The sequence below is a fragment of the Camellia sinensis genome, chromosome 14, assembly GCF_055761805.1.
Source record: "Camellia sinensis isolate YWXY chromosome 14, ASM5576180v1, whole genome shotgun sequence".
NCBI classification, from domain to species: domain Eukaryota; kingdom Viridiplantae; phylum Streptophyta; class Magnoliopsida; order Ericales; family Theaceae; genus Camellia; species Camellia sinensis.
In genome coordinates, this window is record NC_138974.1 from 51,818,857 (window position 1) to 51,843,653 (window position 24,797).

Sequence of the window (24,797 nt, forward strand, 5' to 3'; positions counted from 1 at the left end):
GGTAGCTGAAGTCTGAACTACCAATGGAGGAGTATGGGTGTTATACAGATCTCTTTATGAAGATAATGACATGGAATGTTCGTGGTCTTAAAAGACCAGAGAAAAGGGGTAAAATCAAGAACATGATTAAAGAAAGCGGAATGGATGTGGTGTTATTTCAAGAATCAAAGAGAGGCAGTATAGAGGAAGTGTTCATTAGATCAATATGGCCATTTGATAGAATGGAGTATATGGGTGTAGATGCTGTTGGGAGTGTTGGGGGATTGTTGTGTATTTGGAACCCTGATAGGTTTAAGTTAACTGACTGTTGTGGTTCTAGACACTTTATCATACTATCAGTGTATGCTGGTGTATCTTTTGAGTGTTCTGTGGTGAATGTCTATGCTCCAACTGATGTTAGCAAGAGAAGGCAGCTGTGGGAAGTATTAAGGAGATTGAACTTTCCTTTCCTAGTCCATGGTGCATGGGTGGAGATTTCAACAAAATTAGATTTCTAAGTGAAATGAAGGGATGCTCAAGAAGGAAGAGAGGCATGAATGACTTCAATGATATGATTGATCAACTGAGCCTAGTTGATTTGCCAATGAGGGGTAGAAGCTTTACCTAGTGTAATGCACAAGATGGGGAGAGATGGAGTAGGATAGACAGATTCCTATTGGATAGTAGCTGGCTCGAGGAGTTTTCTTTCAAACAATGGGGATTGCCTAGATCAATTTTTGACCACTGTCCAGTCGTATTAATTGAGGATAAGAGGATTTGGGGACCCAAACCTTTCAGGTTTATTAATGCTTGGCTATCTCATCCCATTTCAAAGCAGTGGTGAAAAGTTCTTGGGATGAAGCTGTTGAATCTGGTTGGGCTGGGTTCAAATTAATGAGAAAGTTTGCAAAACTTAGAGCCAACCTGAGAAGTTGGAATTCAGAGGTGTTTGGCCCTGTGGAAACTCAACTTAAGAAAGCAGAGGTGGATCTACATACTCTGGACTTGGTGGCAGAAGATAGGGCTTTATCAGAGTCAGAGGTAAAGAGAAGGAGAGAAGTTAGGGTTTACGTTTGGGATCTGAGTAGGAGAAAGGAGAGTCTTTGGCATCAAAAATCTAGAATGGTGTGGGCTAAGTGTGGGGACAAAAATACAAGGTTTTTCCACATGATGGCAAGCTCAAGGCAAAGGAAAAACTTTCTTGATTCAGTTATGAAAGATGGGGTCAGATTGGTGGAGCCAGATTGTGTGAAGCAATCAATTCACAGGCATTTTGTGAAATTTTTTGCTGAAGATTGGGTTTCCAGGCCAAAGCTTCTTGGCCCTTTTGCATCCATAAATTCTGCTGTGTGGGTTGACTGCTTAGAAGCAGAGTTTTCTGAGCAGGAGATATGGGTTGCAATACAAGAGTGATGGTAACAAGGCTCCTGGACCTGACGGGTTCAATTTGGCGTTCATTCAGAAGTGCTGGCAGGTCATGAAAGGAGAAATACTACAATTCATGCATGAGTTTTACTCAAATGGGAAGCTGGTGTCGGGTGTAAATAGCTCTTTCATTACCCTCATACCTACGAAGGAGAGCCATGTGAGTTAAGTGATTATAGGCCAATTAGCTTAGTCAATTTAGTGTATAAAATTTTGGCTAAAGTGCTGTCAAAAAGATTGAAGAGAGTCATACCAGCGATCATTAGTGAAGTTCAAACATCTTTCTTGGGGGAAGATTTATTCTTGATGGTGTTCTGATTGCTAATGAAGTGGTCCATTGGTGGAAAGCTGAAAAAAATGAAAGGTATTATTCTAAAGTTGGACTTTGAAAAGGCATACGACTCAGTTAATTGGGAGTTTCTATTATCAATGATGAAGAATTTTGGTTTTGGGGTCAAATGGGTGAGTTGGATTGAAACATGCCTATCATCATCTAGAGTTTCTGTCTTGGTTAATGGTTTCTCCAACAGCAGAATTCATACCTCAAAGAGGGCTAAGGCAGGGTGATCCATTATCACCACTTCTGTTCAACATAGTGCTGAAGGCCTGAATATCTTGATTGAAAGAGCAAAGGAGAGGGGGCTTATAAAAGGCGCATGTGTGGGGCCTAATGAGATGAAATTCTCTCATTTGCATTATGCAGATGACACCACTATATTCTGTCAGGCAGAGAGGGGGGAATTGGTGAACATCAAGAGAATCTTAAGGCGCTTTGAGGTGCTGTCTAGATTAAAGGTAAATTTCCACAAAAGTGTGATGTGTGGGGTTGGCGTTAGTGATTTGGAGATAACGCAGTTTGCCTCAATTCTTAACTGTCACACCCAAAAGTTCCCTATTAGTTATCTAGGCATACCTCTTGGGGCTAATCCCAGTAGAAAAAGTACTTGGCAACCAATTATTGGGAAAGTGAAAAAGAAGCTAGCTGCTTGGAAGAAGAAGGTCCTTTCTTTTGCTGGTCGATCAACTCTGATCAGGTCAGTTCTCTCAAGTCTGCCATCTTACTTTTTATCAATTTTTAAAATACCAGTAGGCGTGGCTAAGCAGATTGAGAAGATTCTGGCAGCTTTTCTGTGGGGCAATTCTGATCTTAAGAAGAAAGTCCATATGGTGAAATGGGAGGACATAGCAGTAGATAGATCACAAGGAGGTCTGGGGGTTAGAAAGCTGAGAGAAGTCAATAACTGTCTTTTACTTAAATGGTGGTGGAGGACAAAGCCCTTTGGAACCAGATGTTGAGGTGCAAATATGGCGTGGGTGGGGTAAGCTGGGTACCTACTGCACCAGAGTCTAGTTCAGTGTCCAGAGTGTGGGCTGATGTTCTTTACATTGGTGCACATTGCCCTGGTTTGGTTGATCATTATTTATCAAATTTTAAGTTAGTTGCCAGCAATGGGCAAAGACTCCAATTTTGGGAGGATAAGTGGTTAAATAACTTGTGTTTGAAGGAGGAATTTCCTAGGTTGTATAGCTTATCTGTGGAGAAGGGTTGTACAATTCTGCAGATGTATCAAAGGAGAGGATCAATTTAGGATTGGAATTTCCTTTTCAGAAGACCTCTGCTAGCATGGGAGCAGGAGGAGCTTGTTAGGCTACAAGAGTTACTTAGGGATGCACCTTCACTCACAACAGATTCTGAGGACTCTTGCATGTGGCTGGCCAGTTCATCAGGTTCACACTCTATAGCTTCAGCATGGAAGTGGTGGGTGTCTTTGAAAGGTCCTGCTGTTGGTGTTACTGATATGCTGTGGAAGAATATTGCCCCACCCAAGGTGCAATTCTGTGGTTGGTTAGCATGGAAAGGCAGACTTAAAACTTCAACATTTCTTAAGAGGATTGGTGTGTTGAACATGGAAGCCAGTTCGATGTGTTTGCTGTGCAAAGCAAAGGAGGAGACAGTTAACCATGTGCTACTGTTCTGTCCTTTGGTTTGGAAAGTGTGGACTGATATATTGAAATTGTGGGATTTGGTTTGGGTACTGCCGGGGTCAGTTGAGGTCTTGTTGAATTGGTGGGCAGGTTTCAAGTTCAAGAAGGTGGTTCAAAAAATGTGGAAATCTATTTCTTTGGCTGTAATGTGGTCAATTTGGAAAGTAAGGAATGAGTGTCTTTTTCATGGTAAGACTGTTGATGGGCTAGAATTATTTGAATTGGTGAAAGTAAGGGTAACACTTTGGTCCAAGCATAGTACTAGAGATCTGCAGTATTCAGTGGAGGATATAGTCAATATTCTTGATAGGATCAAAGCCTACTAGTGGTGGTGGTATTTGGTGTTCTGGTGCTTTTGGTTTTTGTATTAGTGGTGTGGGGGTGTTGTTTGTCTTCTATTTTGTTCCATGTTCTGCCTGGGTTGGTCTCTCATCAACCTGGGTCTGTTTTCCTTTGTTAGTGCTTCTTAAGTGGTGCCATCTGTTGGGATCATTTGAGTAGCTTTAATGTATGCAGCCTTCCCCTCACTTTATTGCTGATTGTAAGAATGGTCTCTTCTCTTCATCAATAAAGCTTCTCTTTGCTTATCCAAAAAAAGAAAAAAAAAGTGGAGATCATCTACTCAAAAGATCTAAAGAAGTATTGAGATGTGAATATGAGAAAAGTCCAATCTTATATATATATATGTATTAGATAGAAAGAAATTTGCATGTTTAAACCCCGATATATGTGTGTATATATATATATATATATATTTTATTCATCCAAATAGAAACCATTATTCTTTATTCTTTACTCTTTTTTGATATTTGAAGATTGTTTAAACGGATCCCAAATACAAACCTTTATTCTTTTCTTTTCTGTGACATTTGAATGTCTCTTAAATACAGAAATCCCAAATATAATTTTTTTTTCATTCACTCAAATACAGACCTTTATTCCTTTCTTTCCTATGATATTCGAAGTGAGCTTAAACACGAAGATCCCAGATACAAATCTTTATTCCTTTCTTTACTATGATATTTGAAGATCACTTAAACATGGAAACATCAAAACAAACTTTTATTTCTTTCTTTTTTGTGATATTTGAAGATTGCTTAAATACAAAAATCTCAAATATAAACCTTTTTATTCCTTTCTTTTATGTGATATTTGATCTTCACTCTCAAATACGAACTTTTATTCCTTTCTTTTATGCGACATTTAAATATCGCTCTCAAATACAAAACGTTATCGCTTTCTTTCATATGCTATTTGAATTTCACTTTAACAGAGAAATCCCAAATACAAGCTTCACATAACTTTCTTTTGTGTGATACTTGAAGATCAATTATGCATTATGTAAAGCTTGAGCACCAAACAAACTAGTATCTTTATGGCCATCCTTTCTAACTGCAAAATTAGCTAAATTACTTAAAAACTAATAAATAAATAGATAAAGTGAGAAGGAAAATAATTTTGATTTGTATTTTACCTCAAACTTTGAAGACATTAGATTAAAACTTCATGGAATGATAATTAAGCAGTCATGAAAAGAGCAGTAATTAAAATTTTCATTATATTTTCTTTTCATCACAACTAAACGAAGAACAATTATTAATTGTGCACATTATTTGTCTTCTCTCTTCCACAAGACAAAATTACATCATCAGATCCTTCTTACATTTGTTTATAGAGTACTTATCAACGTGACATCATTAGATTAGTGTGATGAAGAAGATTTATTAGGTCTCCATTCCAATATATAAACTTGCAACATATTAATAAAATTTAAAAGTAATGGTCTCTAATTATTATGTCAATTTAAAATTTAAGATTTATGTTTGAACTCAAAATGAAAATATGTTACGTGTTTCACTATCATTAATTATGAAATGGACAATTTCATTGTGTTGAGATTATAATATAAATAATAAAATTATCTCTCTCACATAAATTAAGTTTTTAAACAAGTTGATGTTCAACCATTCAAAAATAATATCAGAGCAGGCAATAAATAACACTGTATTAATATACGAATCAAAAAGTATATTGGTACAGTATTATTTAATGTAACTTTTCTCGTATTGAAAATTGGAAATCATAAAGTATATCCCAGCTTCATAATTTGTTTTGGAAAACGCTATACCCCAAATAATCTATTAATTTTTTTACCAAACTTCTCATATGGGTATAGGACCCACACAAACCCATACGGGTGTGGAACCCACACATATCTATATGTGTGTGGGTTTCACACCTATGTGAGAGTTTCGGTAAAAAATTTGAAAGATTATTTGGAATCCTTAGCATAACTCTTTGTTTTTTAACATTTTTTTTAGCTTATAAGTTATAAGTAGAAACTGCAATAAACACTTTGCACAAACTCTTAAAAAAAAAAAAAAAAAAAGGAAAGGAAAAACTTCAATGTACAAGTTGCATGGAACAGTTCGAATGCCAGATGATAAAGGAAGCTTACTGAAACACAATCTACATATATTTTTTGATCGGCAAAGAAAATTTTTATTGATGAAAACAAACAAGGTATGAAAGATTACATCAATAAAGAGGAGCTTGGAGCTAGAATAAAGTTCCAAGCGTCAGTTGGTGAGGAACCAACAAAAGAGAGCAAAAGAAAAACATAGCAAAACAAAGCGGCAGCCAAACTGATAGGAGCAGCAGACAAACATAGCAGCAGCAACCTCATCCATTGCTATTCCAGCCCAGAACAGACCAGCAGCCCAAACCAACCCCTGATTTGTCTTAGGTGGGAAGATATCATAATTTCTGAATGAGCAACAGCTTTTCCCCACTTTGTCAAGCTTTGCTTTCATTAAGCAACTGAAATCATTGGAACCACAGCAGAAGCCTATCAACTAAAATCATTGCACGAACCAGTGAAGCCTATCAACTAACAGTTCAGCCTTCCCAAAGATCCATTTGCATTCCAGATGATCACAGAAACAGAACAACCAATCAGCCTTCCCATTTCTGATCATAACAACAATTCAGCCATCCCATTTCTGATCATAACAACCAATCAGCAAAGCAAAGCAGCCACAACAGAGCATGCAAAAATTACACATACAGCAGAAACTTTCAAAAAATACAACCAATCAGCAAAAATTACACATACAACAGAGCATGCGAAAATTACAACTCAGCCTTCCCATTCTGATCATAACAACAATTCAGCCTTCCCATTTCTGATCATAACAACCAATCAGCAAAGCTCAACCAGCTTGACAGATCAACCACACTCCTGTAGCAATTCAGAACAATGGCAGGTAGCAGATAATCAATGGCAGCCCCTTATTTGCCTCCAATTCACAATCTACATATATAACCGCACAGCAAAGAACACAAACAAGAAACAAGAAGAAGAACCAAACATCATGGCTCTGTATTTCATATAAAATTCATATAATAATGTGGCATTCAATTAGGATATGAAGGTAACACTCACTCTCATATCTTCTCAATTACCAACCAATCATATTATTTACACATTATTCAATTTAGAAAATGAATCTAAAAAGTAGATTTATATATCATTTTTCATTACAACAACATGTATACAACATATATATACACATGCATGCCCCTACTAGGACATAATATTTCAAACAACTTGGAACATGTCTCGCATGGATCCAAACATAGCTAGCTAGAATGAATCCAAACGTTTTTTAATATTTATTTTGACAACTTATTAAATTTATATATTGGCCTGCTTCTAGCTTTTAATACGGGAGATGGATTTGTATAAAGGAGGCAACATGAGAAACATAAAGACGACCAGAGCAGAAGAAACAATAGAAATCACGGACACGGCTGCTCCGAGAGACTTGGAACTCCTGCACGACAGTTTCCCCAACCGAATCTGGATGATATCAACCATCGAAAGCATCAAGAAAAAATAAGCAAAAAACGTGGCCAACCCTGCTACAAACACCATTATTTCCCTTATCTTGTGTTTCAATGTCCTACCACCACGGTAAATGTTGAGATGAAGCTTGATTGCCATGACCACAACGGTGGATGAAATGAAGCAAGTGAAGGACAAGACCTCGAACACAATTAGCCTCTTGGCGACTATTGTTCCTGCATCGCACTCTGCCCGATTCCCCAGGCTGTGCTGCCGACCCGTAGCCAGTGCTAATCCCAGGAACACTGCTAGGGTGAACAGTTTGTTCACGTTTACTAGATCATCCACTGCTTTGTTGTAATCCTCTGCCGAAATTTCAGTTGTCCTGAATTATCCAAGAAACAAAAACAAATCAAAGCAAATTAATAAGTTAGTCATTTCATAAATATTGCCGAGAAATTAAGCTTTACCTATCCATATGATTGATCGGTTGGTTTGGCATTTTGTTTGTTCTTAGTTGTCAAGTTGTATAAGATGCATGTCTCTTGTATTTAAGGGCAACACTAGATATGTACAAGATAAATAATAGATATTCTCTCTATTACGTATTTCTAATTGGGAGTTTCATTACATTATCTAATGATGAGTGTAATAATAATCAGTGTGTTTGGTTTGAGTTTTCTGGATTAAGTTTTTTAAAAACAGAGTTTTTTGATTTTCTTATTCTTTTGTTTTTAGTGAATTTTTTTTTAAATTTTAAACATTTTTTTAAAACTTTTTTAGATGCACCTTAGTTAGCTGTATCTAAAAAGTAAAAAAATTGTGAAAAAATATTTAAAAAAATTAATAAATACATAAAAATATAAAAATGTACTGAATTCTTATATATATATATATTTTTTGTATTTTTGGTATTTAGTGAATTTTTAAAAGATTTTTTTTACAATTTTTTTACTTTTTAGGTGTATTTATGTTAGGTGTGTCTAAAAAGTAAAAAAATTGCTTAAAATATTAAAAAAATTTAGTAAAAACAAAAAAAATACGAAAAATAAGAATGTAAAATTTTTTAAAAAGTGTTTTCTGAAAAATAAAAACAAGCAATATTTTTTTAATTTAGAATAATTGTAAATTAATATTATTATTTCATAGCCATTAAATATGTAATGAGAATTTTTCATTATATAGATGGAGTGAAAATATCAAGATTCGAAGATAATTGTTGCATGCAGCACGTTTGTGATATAAACTGTGAAAAAATTGCTGGCATATAAACACTTCTTGACACAAAATGTATTACAAGTTCACAAAAAATGTGAAAGATAAGTATTAAACTGTGGAGTTCACATTCACACGGTAATATATAAGAGTTTTAGAGACCAAATATTTTGATCTCTAAAAGTAAAAATTTTGTTGTAAAAGATATTTAGGAATCAATTTCTATCGTCATGAGGATAGTCGCTAAAAGGTCGTCTCGAAAAGTCAAAAACAAAGTTTTTAGCGACAAAATTTTGAAAATGTCACTAATAAATAGACTTTTAGGGACAAAATAATTTGATCTCAACATGGTTTATTTTTTGAGACAAAAAATTTGATCCTAAAAGGATAATAATTCATCACTAATGCCTAATTTTCATTGCTAAAAATATAATAACAACATTTTTCACAACAAAAATATTTAGTTCCTAAAAAATAATTTTATTCCTAAATTTTGATCTCTAAAACCTTAATTTTTTGTAGTGCCAGGTTTTGTTTGGAAGATTGAATTTTAATAAAAAATTTTAAAAAATAAATTATTAAAAAATTCAAAAAGTCATATAAAAAATTCATTCCCTTCTTTATTGTTTACAATTTTTTTTTAAGAAGTTAAAAAATCATTTGTAAACACTTCAGTTTTTTATTATTTTTTTATTTCATATTTAAATTAAAAAATTTAAAAATTACTAAAAAATCTCTTTCCTAACCAACCCTTTAAAATAAATTTTAAAAGCATATAAATCTATAACATATATAAAAAGGATGTAAGAGTGGTGTAACACTGCTGCTTATTTGGTATAGAAAATTGCTTTAGAGCTCTAAAACAGTGGCTCTAAATTAGCATTAAATTGTCCTTTTCCTTCCCTTATTTTGTCTTTTTCTGTTTTTTTTTTTTTTTTTTTTTTTTTTTTATAAAGTGGTTGCCAGCTCAGTAGAGCTGCTGTTAGAGCAGCTCTACTTAGAGCTCTCAATCAGAGCCCTTTGGTGTAACGTTACTGCTTGTTTTACATGTAACAGTGGTAATACGTTGATGCTTGGTTATTAAGCATAGAAGCTGTTCTAATACTTCAGTCTAACAGTCCTTTTACCAACCTCTCCATTCTATTCAAATCATAATTACAGCTCACCCTTTCTTGTCAGCTATGCCTATCTTGATCCTTCCTTAACAATGACAATAGCCACGACATCTACAACCGATTGACCAACCAATTGGAGGCCACCATCTCTCCCTTCTTGAATCTTGCACAAAATGCATACACCGCTATCACCGTTTCAAGAAGACCACAAGCAGCAGGAACCTTCAAGAAAGGATAAGCTCATGACTCAAGCGATAAGCTCTTTAGGAGTTGAGTGGTGCGATCGGTGGAACGGTGGAAGATCTTCAAGAGTTGAGTGGGCTTTCAAACTCGTCACCGAAACAGAACCTTCAATATATTTCTGACCATACATACTGGATTGGTGTATGTTCTATGAGCTAGAACAACTTACAGAAAATGAGGTGTGTCTTCTTCCTTTTGTTTATTATGAAATTATTCCTAATTTGTCTATTTGGGGCTCTATTCTTGATCCTCACAACTGTTTAATTGTGTGTCCACCATGTGTTCGATCATATGCCAAAATGAAACACACACACACAGTGCTTCATCTTTTTTGGGTTTTCATACTATTTTCATTCTTGTTTTTGCATACATTCTTTAGTGAAGAATTCTCTTTTTCTTATAAAGCATTCCAAGGAACAAAACAGAGATTTCTATGATTCTATGATTCTCATTTGATAAGATGGGTAGTTATTAAATCTTAAATATCTATAGAAATTAGTAAAAGTGTGCAATGGCTCCAAGTTTTGATGAAGCCTTCTATGTGCAGAAGACAACAACAGTAAGGAATGGGGACTTCAATTTGGAGGCTACAAAAGTGGTTGTTGATTGAATTGGAAAGGTTGGTTCATGAGCTTTCTTTAATGGGTTTCTTTTTTGTCTTTTCTTTTTAAAAGAGTATAACACTCCCGCCAAGAGGGCACACTTCAACGCTATAACACCCGTACACAATAATCACTTGTATAATTCTTATATCATATCACCAATAGTGCATAAGACCTTTCGATTGGTCAACATATATGAGATGATCCATTCAAAGACAAAAATATCATCATGCTACTAAGATAGTTTCCATGCACCACTACCTCCAAAATAAAACATACTATTCATGAATCCATCAATACATCCAACTTCACAAAGCAAATATTTACAATCAACCTACTTCATAAAACAAAAGATAAAACTACATCCTAGAGTGACCCTAAGCAAAACCTCAACTACCAAATGTTCACATTTGATCTTCCAGAAACTCTAATCTTCCAAGTTGAGGCGAGCCACACAAAAGTCTAGGAATCTGAAAAAAAATTAATTAAAAAAAAGAATGAGCTAGAGCCCAATGAGTATCCCATGGAGTTATAAAGCTTGCTCCTTCCAATTGGGTTCAAAATAAGATAATAAACATAAGAGCTTAATTGGACTGAAACTTATAAAATTTGAGAAAATTTTGCATAGACCGTTATCAAGATTTTTCCAAAGAATCTCATAATGCAGGAAAAATACATTTGAATAAGGAAAGTAAACAAAAATACAACTTTTCAATACATTAAGATTTCATGTCCATCATACGAACCACTATATAGCCTTAGGGTCGCGTTACCTCGCGACTTAGGTGGTGACGGTACCGTTACCCAAAACATAGCCAAAGGAACATAACTCTTGTTATCGTAGCACTTCAATTCTCATTTCAATGTTTCGGTCCCTAGAACCCCTTATGTACAATGACCCTTATGGTCCTTAAAACATTTCGGTCCCCAAGACCCCAAAGCATTTCGGCCCTTGTAGCCCCAAAGGCTATATTTGGTTATATGATCAATAAAAAATAAATACTCTCGCATGACGTTTCATTGTCATTTAATCATCATCATCATAAACTCTGAAGGACAAAACTTAAATAAATTCTCATAAAAATTAGTGCTTCATTATACAGATGAAATCATATATTTATTTAAACTCAACATTTGACCTCAATAAATTTATAGATTTTCTTCTTATACATATATTATGATGAAATGTGTTACTTCCTTTAATTCAAAAATATTTTCAAATTTTGTATTAAAGATAGAGATAAGGTAAATTTCCATGGTAAGTATACTCACCTCCAAAATAGCAAAAGCATAGATTTGAAATTCTACAAATTAATTCCCAAGAGGTGTAGAGACGCCTTCCTCCAATCCTAACAATTAGTAAATGGGATCTAAAATTAAGGAAAAGTTTTCAATGAAAATTACAATATCTACAAAATTGATCCTAAATAAGACATGCTACGAAATGACAAGCTAAAGAACTCCTCCAACTTCAAGTCACCCAAACAAATTTCTTATCCAATCTCCACAACACCCATCCTTTGTACATTTTTGAGTTATTAACCTTTCTAAATATCCAACTAATTTATATGCACAATACCACCATCAATTAAACCACAAAAGACAAAAATCAACATTTTCATAAACTCAGCAACTTAGGTAAAACCACTTCAATCATTAATAAAATTCCTCCAAAATCGTTTATAGAACATAGAGATACCAAATCTACCATTTATCAAATCAATTTCAACATATAAATTTCCTAACACCAAAATGTAGTGACCCTCATTCCTCACCTTAGCCTCGGGCATGAGCATTTGTATAATCTTGTTTTGCTAAGTTGCAGTAGTGAATTTTCTTGACTTGTCTTAACTAGAATGAGATTTTGTCTTGGTTTGTACTTATGTGAAATTTACTTGTTGAGTCTTGTTCTTTTCTAGTGAGTCTAGCCGAGGTCACCTTAAAGCCAGAACCACCTTGAAACCACTTTGGTTGACCTCTACCTTCGCCCTGGCATATTGGCCGAGATGTCATTTTCTAGGCCGAGGTGTATCATCAAGGCCGAGATGTTATCCTTGAACCCAAGTGATCTTGTTCCGGATTGGTGCGACCTAGACCGAGGTGTGGCATATCTAGGCCGAGATGTGGCACAGCTAGGCCGAGTGTTGTCCGTCCTAGCCGGGATCATAGATACCTCACCTACCGGAGCCAATGTTTTCACCCGATGTTAGTACCTTGTCAGAGTGCCATGCCGCTTTACTTGTTAAACACCCTTTCGCCATACTTTGTCTGGTCTGTCAGCCACCTTTTCGGGGAGAACCAACCAGCCGTTGCCACATGTCCGAGCTGAGTGTTAAATCAGCTGGCAGTGGGTAGAACCTATCATTTTGTATCATATCTTTGCCTTGAGAGAGAGAAGCTCTATAAGGAAGAAGGAGTTTTAAAGTGAAGGAGTGGATCTTCGAGCTTGATTCTTAGAGATTTAACCGTCAGATTCGTGTATTAAGGTTAGATTCTTGACCTACTCTTGTTGTTCTTGTTAGTCATCTAGCTGCATTGCATGATCGAACCTGATTTGCAAGCCATGCATTGATTGAAAGTTTGGTTTTAGAAAGAGAAAGTAGTATTCATGTGTTCTTGAATAAAAGCCTTGTTTGATCTGAAAGTTTGCATTAAGATTCATGCTTTTGTGTTTGTTTTCATAAGATCTTCGAGTATGGGTACCCAGGTCCATGTTTTTTAAATTCATAGCATGAAGTTCTAGATTTCGTAGTGACAAGTTAAGATTGAGCATTCATGTGTTTCATGTTCTTCATGTTCTTCAGCAGAGGGAAATCCAGATTTTCCCGACTTCATTTCCTTGAGCGTGGCCACCGGGACCACACCTCGGCAAGAAGGTGTGGGACCTCGGCAATAGCCTAGTTGGTACCCAGCATGTTTTTCCCGAGAAGAGAAACAGTGTTTTGTCTTGGTTCGACTTAGTTTTGAATGAATGCCGAGAACATTTGCATCCATGTAAAGCTTGTTTGAAAGTGCATTCAATAGACTTTGCCATGTGTTTGTAGGACTTGGACTCTCGCTTGACCCCGACGTTGAAGAACTATGTGAGTGGTATTTTTGATAAAGCTACGTTATAAAGTTTTGATAAAGTTTTGCTTTGTTTTGAAAAGTATTTGCTAAGCATGAATGACTATCCCTATTTGTGTATCAAGTATTAGTTTTGATCTTGACAACCTTGAAAGTCCGTACGTGCTAGGGGACTATAATCATTTGTAGCACAACCTTGAAAGTCCGTACGTGCTAGGGGACTATAAGCATTTGTAGCACAACCTTGAAAGTCCGTACGTGCTAGGGGACTATAAGCATTTGTAGCATAATTCTTGAAAGTCCGTACATGCTAGGGGACTATAAGCATTTGTAGCACAATCTTTGTTAATGTCACCCATGAAACTTGAAAGACTTTGATTGATGAGGCTCGATAGATTTGTTAGATGAACTCGATTTATCCAATGTTTGTCATAAGCTATGATTATGCATTGTTTTGTTAAAGATCTTGGATGTCATACATGCAAACCCTTTATTACTTGTACCATTCACTGAGTATCCAAGCTCACCTTCTCTATATATATGTAGGTGATGAGCAAGAAGGTGATGAGGCCTAGATGTGTTACCGATGTGTTTCGGATGTGTTTGCCGACGTGTCTTGGATTCGTATTTTTTTTTGTAACATCTTGAAGATCATGCTTCTCAGCTTATATTTCATTGTGTTTTGTATATGTCGGCTTGAGAAGCCTTTTGGTCAAGATGTATTTTTGTACTCCCTTTTGTTGTATTAAAGCTATGTAATGATGTATGCCATTCCATTTAACTTATGCACTGCTCTTATGGACTACTTAGTTTTGAATTTATTGCTTCCGCATTTGTAAGCCCCATATGTATACTCTGTTTGTGTGTGAATTTTGAAAGTTGGCCTTCGGTAATCTCGGATTACTGGCCATCACGGCACCATTCTACTAGGGGCGGAATGGGGTCGTGACACAAAATCTCCAATTTTTACATCATATTTAAACCTAGATTAACCCAAATCTCAATCTCCAAATCAACCATCAAATTGATCATTAAACCAATAATTTCATGAACTCATAATTTTTATAACTTTCTTCAAAATCATCTACATACTCCATTGCATGGATCCAATCTTCAAACATTTCTTGTTGCATGTAATTTATAGAACTTAATTTAAGAATGATTCTCAAAATTGAACCCAAATTTAACAAATTTAAGGAATCATAGCTCATATTCTTCAACCAAACTTGATTTTTGATTCAAAACCCAATTCGTATCAATTTATATTATTAATCTTCAAATCTTAATTTTTAATCCTCTCAAAATCCATCTTGAATCAATTTATGTCTAGATTATTTAAACTATACTAGAAAGAGGATGAAATTTCATACCTTAAGATGATTTTTCCACAATTTTTAACTTGAATTTTGGTATCCCACAAAACCCTCTTCTCCTTTGTTCTTCCTTCAATTCTCAAGCCTTGAGTTCCTTTTTTTCTCTTTGTCTCTGTCTCTCTGTCTCTTGGCCTTTCTCTCTTTGCGGCTCAATTTCTCTCTTCCTGAATGTTAAAGAATGAATTAATGGGCTCTATCTAATACAACGTATATACAATGAATAGACTATAGATACCCCGTTTTTGACCGCCCTTAATACTTGGGCGCTACTGATGGTTTACTTGGTGATAAAAGTTGTGCAGTGCAAGGGTTTGATTTCTTCGGCAAGGAGGGAGTCAAATCCCAACCTTACAACCCGTTTTTAGACCAAAATGATTTTGACTAAAATGATTTTTAGACCTTGAAACCCTCTCTTTCAAAATATTTTTGAAAATGATTCTACGATGTTCCGAAGCTCGCATTTTGTTAAATGTTGCGTTTTTCGATAAATCGAGCAAGGAAAAAGTGGAAATAAATGAAAGAGAGATGAAATCTTTGAAAAATCTTTCAAAACACCTTGTTTAGGGGTTTGGGGTTGAAGAAAATTGGAGGAGAGGGAAGAAACCCAGTTGGGGAAGAAGTTGGGCATGAATCGTTAAGAGAGAGTTGAGTAGCCCTCGGTAAATCGAGCCTATCCGTTTGTACACTTGAATTTCAGCTATGAGGCCACCACCGTTGGAAAGAAGACTTCCAGGGCTTCATTTTTCACTCAAGAATGACCTGAAAAGGAGTCCAGATGAAGGAGTTATGCCTGGCTGAAGTCGGGACCAGGGGCTAGTTTTTGCTGCCGGCCCCTATGGGAGTGTGCCGGCCACAAATGGAGCATGCCGGCCATGTGCCGGCCAAAAATGATCCTTGCCGGCCAGTTGAAGTGGCCGGTTGGCCAGAAATTTCCAAGAAGCCCAGAATTGGCAGATATTTCCTCTCCAGTTATTATACACTGCTCCAGATATTTCCAAACTCAGATATTTTGACCAAAGCTCAATTTTTGCTATATATGGAGCCATATCACTCATTTTGGAAAAAAAGAACAAGTTAGCAATTGTGGGAGCCTCTCTCTCTAGAAGATTTGTGAGCAAATTCTTCACTCTCTCTGGAATTCTCTCTCTCTCCTCTTGTTTTAGGCTTGAAAGTGAGAATTCCCTACATATTTGCATACACTTTCTTAACCAAAGTTGATCATCTTTGGGCTGAGGTAGCTTGGGACTTTGTTTGAGCTCCAAAAGGTGGTTTTGGCTCAGATTTTGGCTGGTTTTGCTGCTGTGCTTCAAGGGTAAGCACTTCTCCATGTCAAGCTTGTTTTTGCACACTTGCTTTATCCCCCTTTTCCATTGTTTTGTACTATTTTGGGACTGGTTTTGAACCATAAAAAACTCTGATTTTGAGGTTCTAAATTGGTGGTTTAAGCCTTGTTTGGCTAGGGGGTGTTTTCCCCTCTTTGCTCCTTGGCTTGTAAAGCCTTTTGAGCCATCTCTCAAAGCATTTCAAACAACCGTTTTCTGGCCCTTTAACCACTGAATTCCGGAGGAATTTCAGTGGTAGAAAACTTGTTTTGAGGTCCCAAATAGGAGGGGGTGGCCTCCCCTCCTTGTCTCTTTATGTTATGCCTAGTTAGCCTTGCAAAGTAGCATCTTTTTGTAACTTGTCTTAGCTTAGTTTGAGCATGTTTTTGGATATAATTTAACATGTTTAAACTTTGTTTTTGGCTGGTTTGGCCACTCATTGCTTGCATCTTGCACTTGTAGTGTAAACTTGCTCACTAGCCTAGTGTACTTGATGGTTTAGCCTATTAATCTAGCATGTGTATGCTTCACTCCAGCATGTTTTTGGCTCTGATTTAGCATGCTTTAGGATTGTTTTGAGTAGTCTTGACCTTTTGAGGCTTTCTTTGTATAGCTATAATAGAGTTGGCCTTGACTAGCTTTGTGTTTTAGGCCCTTTAGCATGCTTTATTTGAGTGATTTGCATGATATGACATCATTTTACATGTAATTTTAGTGCATAATCCTCTGTCACACACTCACATATTTCACTCTTTAATCGTTTTTGAGGGTTGTGCCTTATGCCTTGCTTGTGAGCCATTTTGAGCGCATGATTTTCTTGCCTTTTGAGCTTCAATTCCAACATTTTTAGGCTACTGATTAGCTTGATTAAGCTCTGTCCAGAGCTAGTTTGGTCATTTGAGATTGGTCTTGCATGCTTCTAGTGTAATGCATTTAGCTAGCTTTGGTGCTTTTGGCCTTTTAGCATGCCTTGCATGTATTATTTGCATGATTTAGTGTTTCTAGCATGTCATTTCAATGTTGAAATATATGCCTACACTCCATTGTTTCACTCTTTCATTTGCTTTGAAAGAGGTCCTAAGCCCCTTGTTGGCTTAAACATGGAATTGAGGCTCTCATGCCTAATGGTTTTAGCTTTCTCTTGAGGGTTTCTACTAACTAAAAGCATGAGGCTTCTTTCATGCTCAAGGTGCTTGTGGCTGAGGCCATCTTTCCCATTAGAGGGCTTTCACATTGAACTTAACCGGTTAATGAATGACTCGGTAATTTTAAAATGTGTAAACAAGAAATGGACCAAGTAAAACATGTCAAGATAAGCATGTTGTTTGCATTGCATGTGTTTGGATCGGACGTTAATCCAAACACGAGAAATGTGGAGCGTTTCATACTCCAAGTGATGAAACGTGTCACATTTCTTAGTTGCCAAGCCTCTTGATCATGCATGATAAATGTGGAGGCTTTTTGTGTTGTTTGTGCATTTACTAACATGGTGCAAGCTTGACTCTTTGGCCATCATGCATTGAGATACGTGGTTGGTGGCTTGAGAGCCGAGTACTACGCTCCTTTGAGCTTGAGAAATGATAAGGAGAGCATTTGCACATACATTTCCTTGCAAATACATTGCTGTGCCTTTGTTGTTCTCTGTTGCAGCAAAAGTGGGACTCTGGAAGGAGAGGTGGCCGGTAGACCACTTGCACTAGCCGACCGACCACTTGCACTGGCCAACTGGCCAGTTGAGGTAGCCTACCGACCCGTTGAGGTGGCCGGCCGGCCACCTGTAGCAAATTATCCAAAATCTTCTTGTATTGGGGTAGATATAACCTGGAAGTGTGTGTGATGTTCTGAGATCACCACGAGTGCAAACAGAGACAACTCATGGCAAGGCAATGCATTTCCGGGCAAAGCGAACCGAGCATGCATCTCTCCCTCGCCCTCGAGGCCATTTTACCGCTTTACTTAGCTAGTTAATTTGCCGGTTTTGTAATTAATTAGTTAATATGCTTAGCTAATTTAATTCGTCTTTGTAATAATCTAATTAGCTTAGTATAGCTAGTTTCAATTCGGTTTGTAATTAATTAACTTAGCATAGTTAATTAGTTGATTTGTAATAAATAGCTTAGCTTAGCTCTTATTTATTCGGACCCTCCTGCGAGAGGGCGTATTGTTGTAATAAGTGTGCGTGCATGTGTGCATGTCTTCCAACCCCATTTCTTTCTCCTTTTTACTTATCAGCTTTTGATGGTTAGTTTAGGGCATATTTTAATTAGCATACCTTATGCTTTGCATGCGTGCATTATTTGTTTGTCTTGCATGCACCGAGCTCAACGCATATTCAAACTGCATTGTATTTCAATATACTTTCTTGAATACGTGTTCCAAAGCATGTTATCAAGTGTTGCATTCATATGCCATCTTAGATAGTCGAGCCTATTAGTTGCATTTTTGCATGTGTTGCATTAGGCATCTAACATAGCTAGGATCATGCATGATTTCTAACTAGTTTTCCATTTTGGCTCGGAGTACATTTTAAGTGTTTACGTTTTAGCATACTTGCATGTGTGTGAGTATTGCCATGTTTAGCATGCTTGCCATGAGGCTATTTACTTAAGTGTTTAACTGCATGAATGCCTGTGGGTGAAGGATTTATTGCTTGAATTGGAACAATTCATCAAATGTGAGTTTTAAGCCCACTTTGCGGAGTGGCAAATCATGTTGTTTTAAACTCACTTGAAGGTGGCAAATCCACGTTTTAGCTTACTTGCGAGTAGCACTTCCAAACCATTTTCGAAAAATGAACATGAGATGTTTTGTTCCAAATTAAGTGATTTAGTCTATACTTGTATGCTGTACACATTACGTAGTAAGGTTAGCTAATAAACCGGAATAAGAACACATGTGTTTTCAAAATAACATATCATGTTTAGTAGAGGCCGATCCTTTGATCGGGCGAGCGGGGGTGCTCATTTCAGGACCTTCCCCTCTCGTACCCAAGTTCCCGAGCCGAGGCAACTTTGGTGATAACGGACACGTGGCCTTAGGCACGAGTCAGGGTTTCCTAAATTTCCTGAAATAAAATATTTAGGTGGCAACTCTGAAATCTGGCAAAGCAGTCCATGTTTGGCGGTTTTGATTCAAAATTGATTTTTCAAAACCACTTGTCGGATTTGGACTCTTTGGTGATTTATCAGTCTTACATTGCACTTTGTGAGATTAGATTTAGAACCGTGACAGGAGTCCGAACTGTAGTAGCTAGAACACAATTCACGCCCTCTCCGAAAAGGGGAGCGCGCGGAGAGAGTTCGGGCGGTCTACAGTTTCTGGCGACTCTGCTGGGGATTTAGAAAACTTGACTCGAACTCATGATATGTTGTTTTATCTACACTTATGTGTTTCTTTGTATTGCATTTGCATTGGTGCGCCTTGGACACCGTGTTTGCCATATGTTATTCCTGAACGGAATGCCGGAGGCTTGCTTGGAAAAACGTGCCATAAGGCTGACCGGTTACAGGCTCTGCCATGATGGGAACACAAACCTCGATTTTTCCAAGGCACACTTCTTCACCATTCGACCTAGTCGCATATCGGAAGTCGTAGAGACCATTCCAAACTAGGACAGGTTGCTCACCCGAATGTAGACTTGTTTGAAACCGCATGCGTGCGTAGTGAAACCCTAGCTCCTGACAAAATAGGACAAGGAAACCGTACCCCCTCATAGGGGTGTTTTGGCTCTCTTTAATTGGTATGTACTTTACAGTGAAACTGTACAGGGATGTGCATATCAGTTGCTAGTCTGGTATTTGATTTTGGGACAGAATTCAGTAAAGAGTGTAGTTATTCAGCTATGCTCATATCTGTTCTGGTGAAATTGGGCTGAGATGCTGTCTATTTTCTCTTTTGCAAGGTCCTGGAACCATAGCTTCAGAAGGCTCCAATATCCCCCGGGTACTCTAGACTTGTATCGATAGATTTTGTCAGGTCGGAATTGGTTTAGAAGCAACCTGTGTTTACCTTACCCCCACAGGTAACAAGACGAAGGAGGTTCAGGCAGAATTTACTATTACAGTTTCTACAGCAATCACACCTCAGTTCACCTGGGTCTAGTCTGGTCTGGGAACAGTTGTCTGCATTTAACTCAGCACGAGATCAATCACCCATTCCCATGGCTTCATATCCCCCAACCAGTGTGGAAGAACATATACAGCACCTGCAACAGACAATTGAGGCACTGCAGCAGGACGCAGTTCGTCAGGCTGAAGTCATGGCTCGTCAAGCCAAAGTGATAATCAGGCTGCAACAACAACAGCCATAGCCGGTTGTGGCTACTACATCTCATGCACCTTCCATGGGTAATCCGACACCCGGAGCCACTGCCCATACTGTTAATGTCCAAGAGACTCAGGATAATCTGGTCGAGCCAATCCCAGAGCAAGCCTCTAAAGCTCCTGTCTGTCAAGCCGAAGCTCCGTTTGAATTTGAGGTTAACCCAACTGCACTTAAGGTCAATAAATTGGAGAAGTTATTCAAACGCGCACAAGGAGTGAACTCCATTCCGGATTTAGAGAACAGGTATACTGAATCTGCAGTTACCTTACCAGAGCGGTTTAAAATGCCGCATATCGACTGCTTCGATGGCTCTGGGGACCCAATGGTGCACATCCACCTGTTTTCTGATATCCTGAGGCCAATGGGTCTGACCCCAGCCCAGAAGTTGTCTCTTTTCGGCCGAACCATGTCTGGGATAGCTGCAATCTGGTATGCAAAATTGGAGGACTCTATGCAACAAAACTCGAAAGAGCTAGCTGAGGCCTTTATTGCTCAATACTCCTACAACACACAGATCGAGGTCACAACTCATGATCTCGAAGTCACCCGCCAAGAGCCAAAGGAAGGTTTTTCAGAGTTCGTGACGAGATGGAGAGCAAAGGCCTTAATAATGACTACAAGGCCTTCCGATAAAGATCATATTAGGATGATTGTTCAGAATCTGCATGGCAAGTTACTCAAAAGATGGTCGTTCTACCTCTGTTTACCTTTCCAGCCCTTCATGAAATGGGGGTTCAAATCGAGGATGCCCTCAGACAAGGGATCTTTGCGGAAGATAATGAGCCTTTGAAGAAGAATGTTGTTTGCAGTTCCAATGCTACTACTGATGGTAGCACAACTGCAAAATGCTCAAAAGTAGACACTATCATTACTTCCCTCAATGGCCAAAAACCAGCCACTTCAACTCGGCCCCAAGCCTGAAATTTCCATCTTCTTTACATGAGTCTCTCTTAAGCTTTGAAAATGCTGCGAGAAGAAGGGCACCTAGAGCTCCTAGAACCTCAACCCCTTCCAAATCCTCTTCCACCAAGATATGACCCAGCTAAATACTGTGCCTATCATCAACAACATGGTCATGATACGAACCGTTGCAGCCACCTCCGTCATAAGATTCAGGATCTTATTGACGAAGAGACCATAGCTCCACCAAAAGGACCTCAGGCTAGTACTGACCCGCCGTCTCTTTATCTCAATCTAATCCATACACTCCTATTCGCCTACAACCCCAACATATACATCATCCCAGCCCATCTACCCAGGTCTGAGGTGTTCATTCCAGACAATACGGACTTATGTATGATGGATGCATTTGAACCCTAATCATCTTAAACCCATGAACCCACTACTTCTGAGCTGATGAGAATGATTGAAGATCTTCAGAGAACTGTAGCAGATCTGGGCTCTGGGATATTGGCTCCATTATCGACCACATCACATGCTAGAAGTTTCACGCCAAAAGGCTCCCTAATCTTGGGACGGGTTGCATTGGAAGAAGGCCAATCCATTGGCAAAGTGGAGGTAAGTGGTAAGAACAAAGTAGGGGCAGGCATTGGTCCCCATGAACACCTTTAGTGGACTATTGAGGCTTTGAAAACCGAAGGGCTGAACAAACAGCAAGTGATTGCAGTTGTTGCAAAGATTGTGGATGACACTTTCGCCACTCAAGTTGGGGGCAGTTTGAATCAAGGGGCAAGTCGGGAGGAGGGCTGTCGTACCAGAAACGTTCCTTTCAGCTCTAATCCTGTACTCGGAAGAGATCAACAAACCCAGTCAGCGCCTATCAATCCCTTTACTGGTGCATCCAGCAAAACTCCACAAACCTCGAAGTACCAACCCCGAGGTCGGAGGGTCTTCTATGCCCTCTACATGACTTTGTCCAAAGCTTTCCAAATCCTTGTTGAACAAGGCCATCTCAAACCCCTTGAGCCTCGACCTCTCCTGAATCCGCTTCTAGCTAAGCATGATGCTGCCAAGTATTGTGTCTTCCATCAACAAATCGGTCATGACACTGACTTGTGTTTTCGTCTTCGTCACGAAATACAAGATCTGATTGACAACAAGGTCATTGACGCGCCAGGTCCTACAAAGTCTATCGGCATTGGATCGATGAATGTGGGGGATAATATGATGTGATCGGGGGATGAACCACCTGCGGAGGGTGCTCAGTTTTACTCCAAATGTGATGGATGGCACGCACTATTTTGAGCAATGTGCAAATGCTGTTAATTGTGCTTTCTGACTTGGGTGTTGGGTCAGTCTTGTTGTGTTGTGTTGAGTCAGTCTTTTTGTATTGAGTCAGTCGAGTTTGTCTTGTTGTATCGAGTCAGTCCTGTTGTGTTGGAGTCAGGTGATTTCAGGGGTGTTACCTCGGGCATCACTTTCTTGTTTTGTGTTTGTCTTTTACACTTTTTCTTTTGAGTTTGTTTCTATCACTAAAGCCAGTTGTGCCAGAAGATCTGAATGAAACGGTAGAGATTTTCACCTACTTTTCTGTGCCTTGAAATCATTGCATTTACCTAAGTTTTTCAAAACTTTCTAACACTGTGATGAAAACAAAGAAGGAGGAATTCCTCGGGATTTGCAAAAATTTGATCAATTGAGAGAAAGAGAGGCATGCTAAGCCCTTAATAAATGAGATCATGTTTGTTAATGTGAGTACTGAGAAGGATCCTGGCTTGATCTAGATTGGTTTTACATTGTCTTCAGCACGAGCGACTAGTCGCTTTCTTAAAAGATTTCAAAAAATGTTTTGCGTGGTCTTGCGAAGACATGCGTGGAATTGACCTTGAGATTGTGCAGCATAGGATCGCTCTCAGCCTCAAGACTCGACCCCTTTCGCTTTCAAACCTTGAACTTGGATCTAGAATGTTCAATGGTCAACCACAATATGAGGCTTGTATGGCCAGATTTGAAGCAGCCCATGAACTAGGGGCAAGAAGGTCAGATTGATCAAAGGAAGCTTGCAAAGCTCGATCAAAAGTAGCCTTTGAACTAGGGGCAAAAATGTCAGATGTGTTCAAAGATTCAAAAGATGGGTCATTCCGCAAACCAATGAAGACTGGCAAGAAAGCCAAATCCGAGAAACAGAGAGCAAGAAGTTTTGTTGAAGGACAATCGAGTTTCTATCTACAACACTAGGGGCAACTTCAGCCCCCATTGGATGGGCTTTTACATCATCAGTGAACGACAACCATTCTCTTGGATTCAGATGGCTTTGAGATCCTACGACCGATCAACATGGACAAAGTTACACTTTTTTTTTTATTCTTGAGAGGCTTGCTAGGTTGAAAACCCGGAAGGGCGACCCAGGCAAAAGTTAGAGCAGAAAAAAAAAAAAGAAGAAAAAGAACAAAGATGAAAAAAGAGAAAAAGAACAAAAAAAGAAAAAAAAAAGAAAAAAAAAAAGAAATGAAAACAAAGAAAGAAAAGAAAAGAAGAAAGAAAAGAAAAGATGAAAAGACATGAAAAGAAAAGAAAAATAGAGCTTGCAAGTTGAAAACCCAGAAAGGGCGGCCTTGGCAAAAGATAGAGCGTAAAAGGAGAGGTTAATACTCGAGTGTACCTTAACCTGGAACTACATCAGGCCTGATTCTCATGTTTGGGATACGTAGGCAACTTCATCCTGAAGTTCGGCCCCAATCATTTTCAACCTATTTGGCTCATCCATGTTGATTGGTTTACCCTTGTTCAACTCAGCCATCTTGTCCATGTGCAAATTGGCTTGTCTCTGTTCGAAATCAGATTGTTCTATTCCACTACAAGATTCAACTGCAAGGCAATTCAAGTTCAGATCTGAGGTTGTGCATCTCGAGAGTAAATTCTGCGTTGGTTGAGCAGTGGTGTGACGCCCCGATTCTACACTATTGGTTGCAGTTAAGGGAGAGTCACTAATGAGTCCTATGGTCAATAGCCAAGTAAGATCCCAGATCATCGGAGGAGTCAAAATAGCCTCCCTTCTAAGTCCAGCTTTCTTAGGCAGAGCACTACCCTTTTGACAGATCTTAAAAGGTATTGACACAAGGTCTCATAAGCAACGATAAGGTTCATACAAATAAATATATAGAACATAATAGCCACGAATATCCTTTATTACAAAAGTTCGTTCCATTACATTACATCCCAAAAGAAAGTTTAAATCTTCGCATGAGTCTTACAAAATGTCAAAAGAAACTTCTAATATTCTAGGATAGCCAAAAGTCTTCAAATGTTTCAGGTTCGACATCTCCCGCTATGAGTTCCTCTTCGTCACCTGGCATGATACGCCGTGAGCTTTGAATGCCCAGTAAACACACGTACACACC

The 24,797-nt window shown here is 38.2% G+C and overlaps 1 protein-coding gene and 2 long non-coding RNA genes across 5 annotated transcripts in view; 2 read left to right on the top strand and 1 right to left on the bottom strand.

Annotated features, from left to right (window-relative positions):
• Positions 1-23: 23 nt before the first annotated feature.
• LOC145806975 (uncharacterized) lies at positions 24-3,716 on the top strand. The gene is made up of 6 exons (XM_082904858.1): positions 24-459; positions 818-1,247; positions 1,366-1,564; positions 1,735-1,921; positions 2,108-2,438; positions 3,014-3,716. Exons 1-6 carry the CDS (start codon positions 24-26, stop codon positions 3,714-3,716), a joined length of 2,286 nt encoding a protein of 761 aa, XP_082760984.1.
• Positions 3,717-6,886: 3,170 nt separating this feature from the next.
• Positions 6,887-7,840, bottom strand: LOC114317979 (uncharacterized). Its single transcript, XR_014351256.1, has 2 exons — positions 7,708-7,840; positions 6,887-7,622 (listed from the first exon to the last, which is right to left on the bottom strand). It is a non-coding gene; the product is annotated as an uncharacterized LOC114317979 (long non-coding RNA).
• Positions 7,841-9,438: 1,598 nt separating this feature from the next.
• The window catches only part of LOC114318013 (uncharacterized), a 36,824-nt gene continuing 21,465 nt past the window's right edge, over positions 9,439-24,797 (top strand). For 2 of the 3 annotated variants that reach the window (XR_003648844.2, XR_014350423.1), the window contains exons 1-2: positions 9,439-9,989; positions 10,358-10,429. This is a non-coding gene — a long non-coding RNA (uncharacterized LOC114318013). Of the gene's footprint in view, positions 9,990-10,357; positions 10,430-14,024; positions 14,284-24,797 lie in introns of those variants that run through there. The other variant, XR_003648843.2, reaches the window with a different exon arrangement.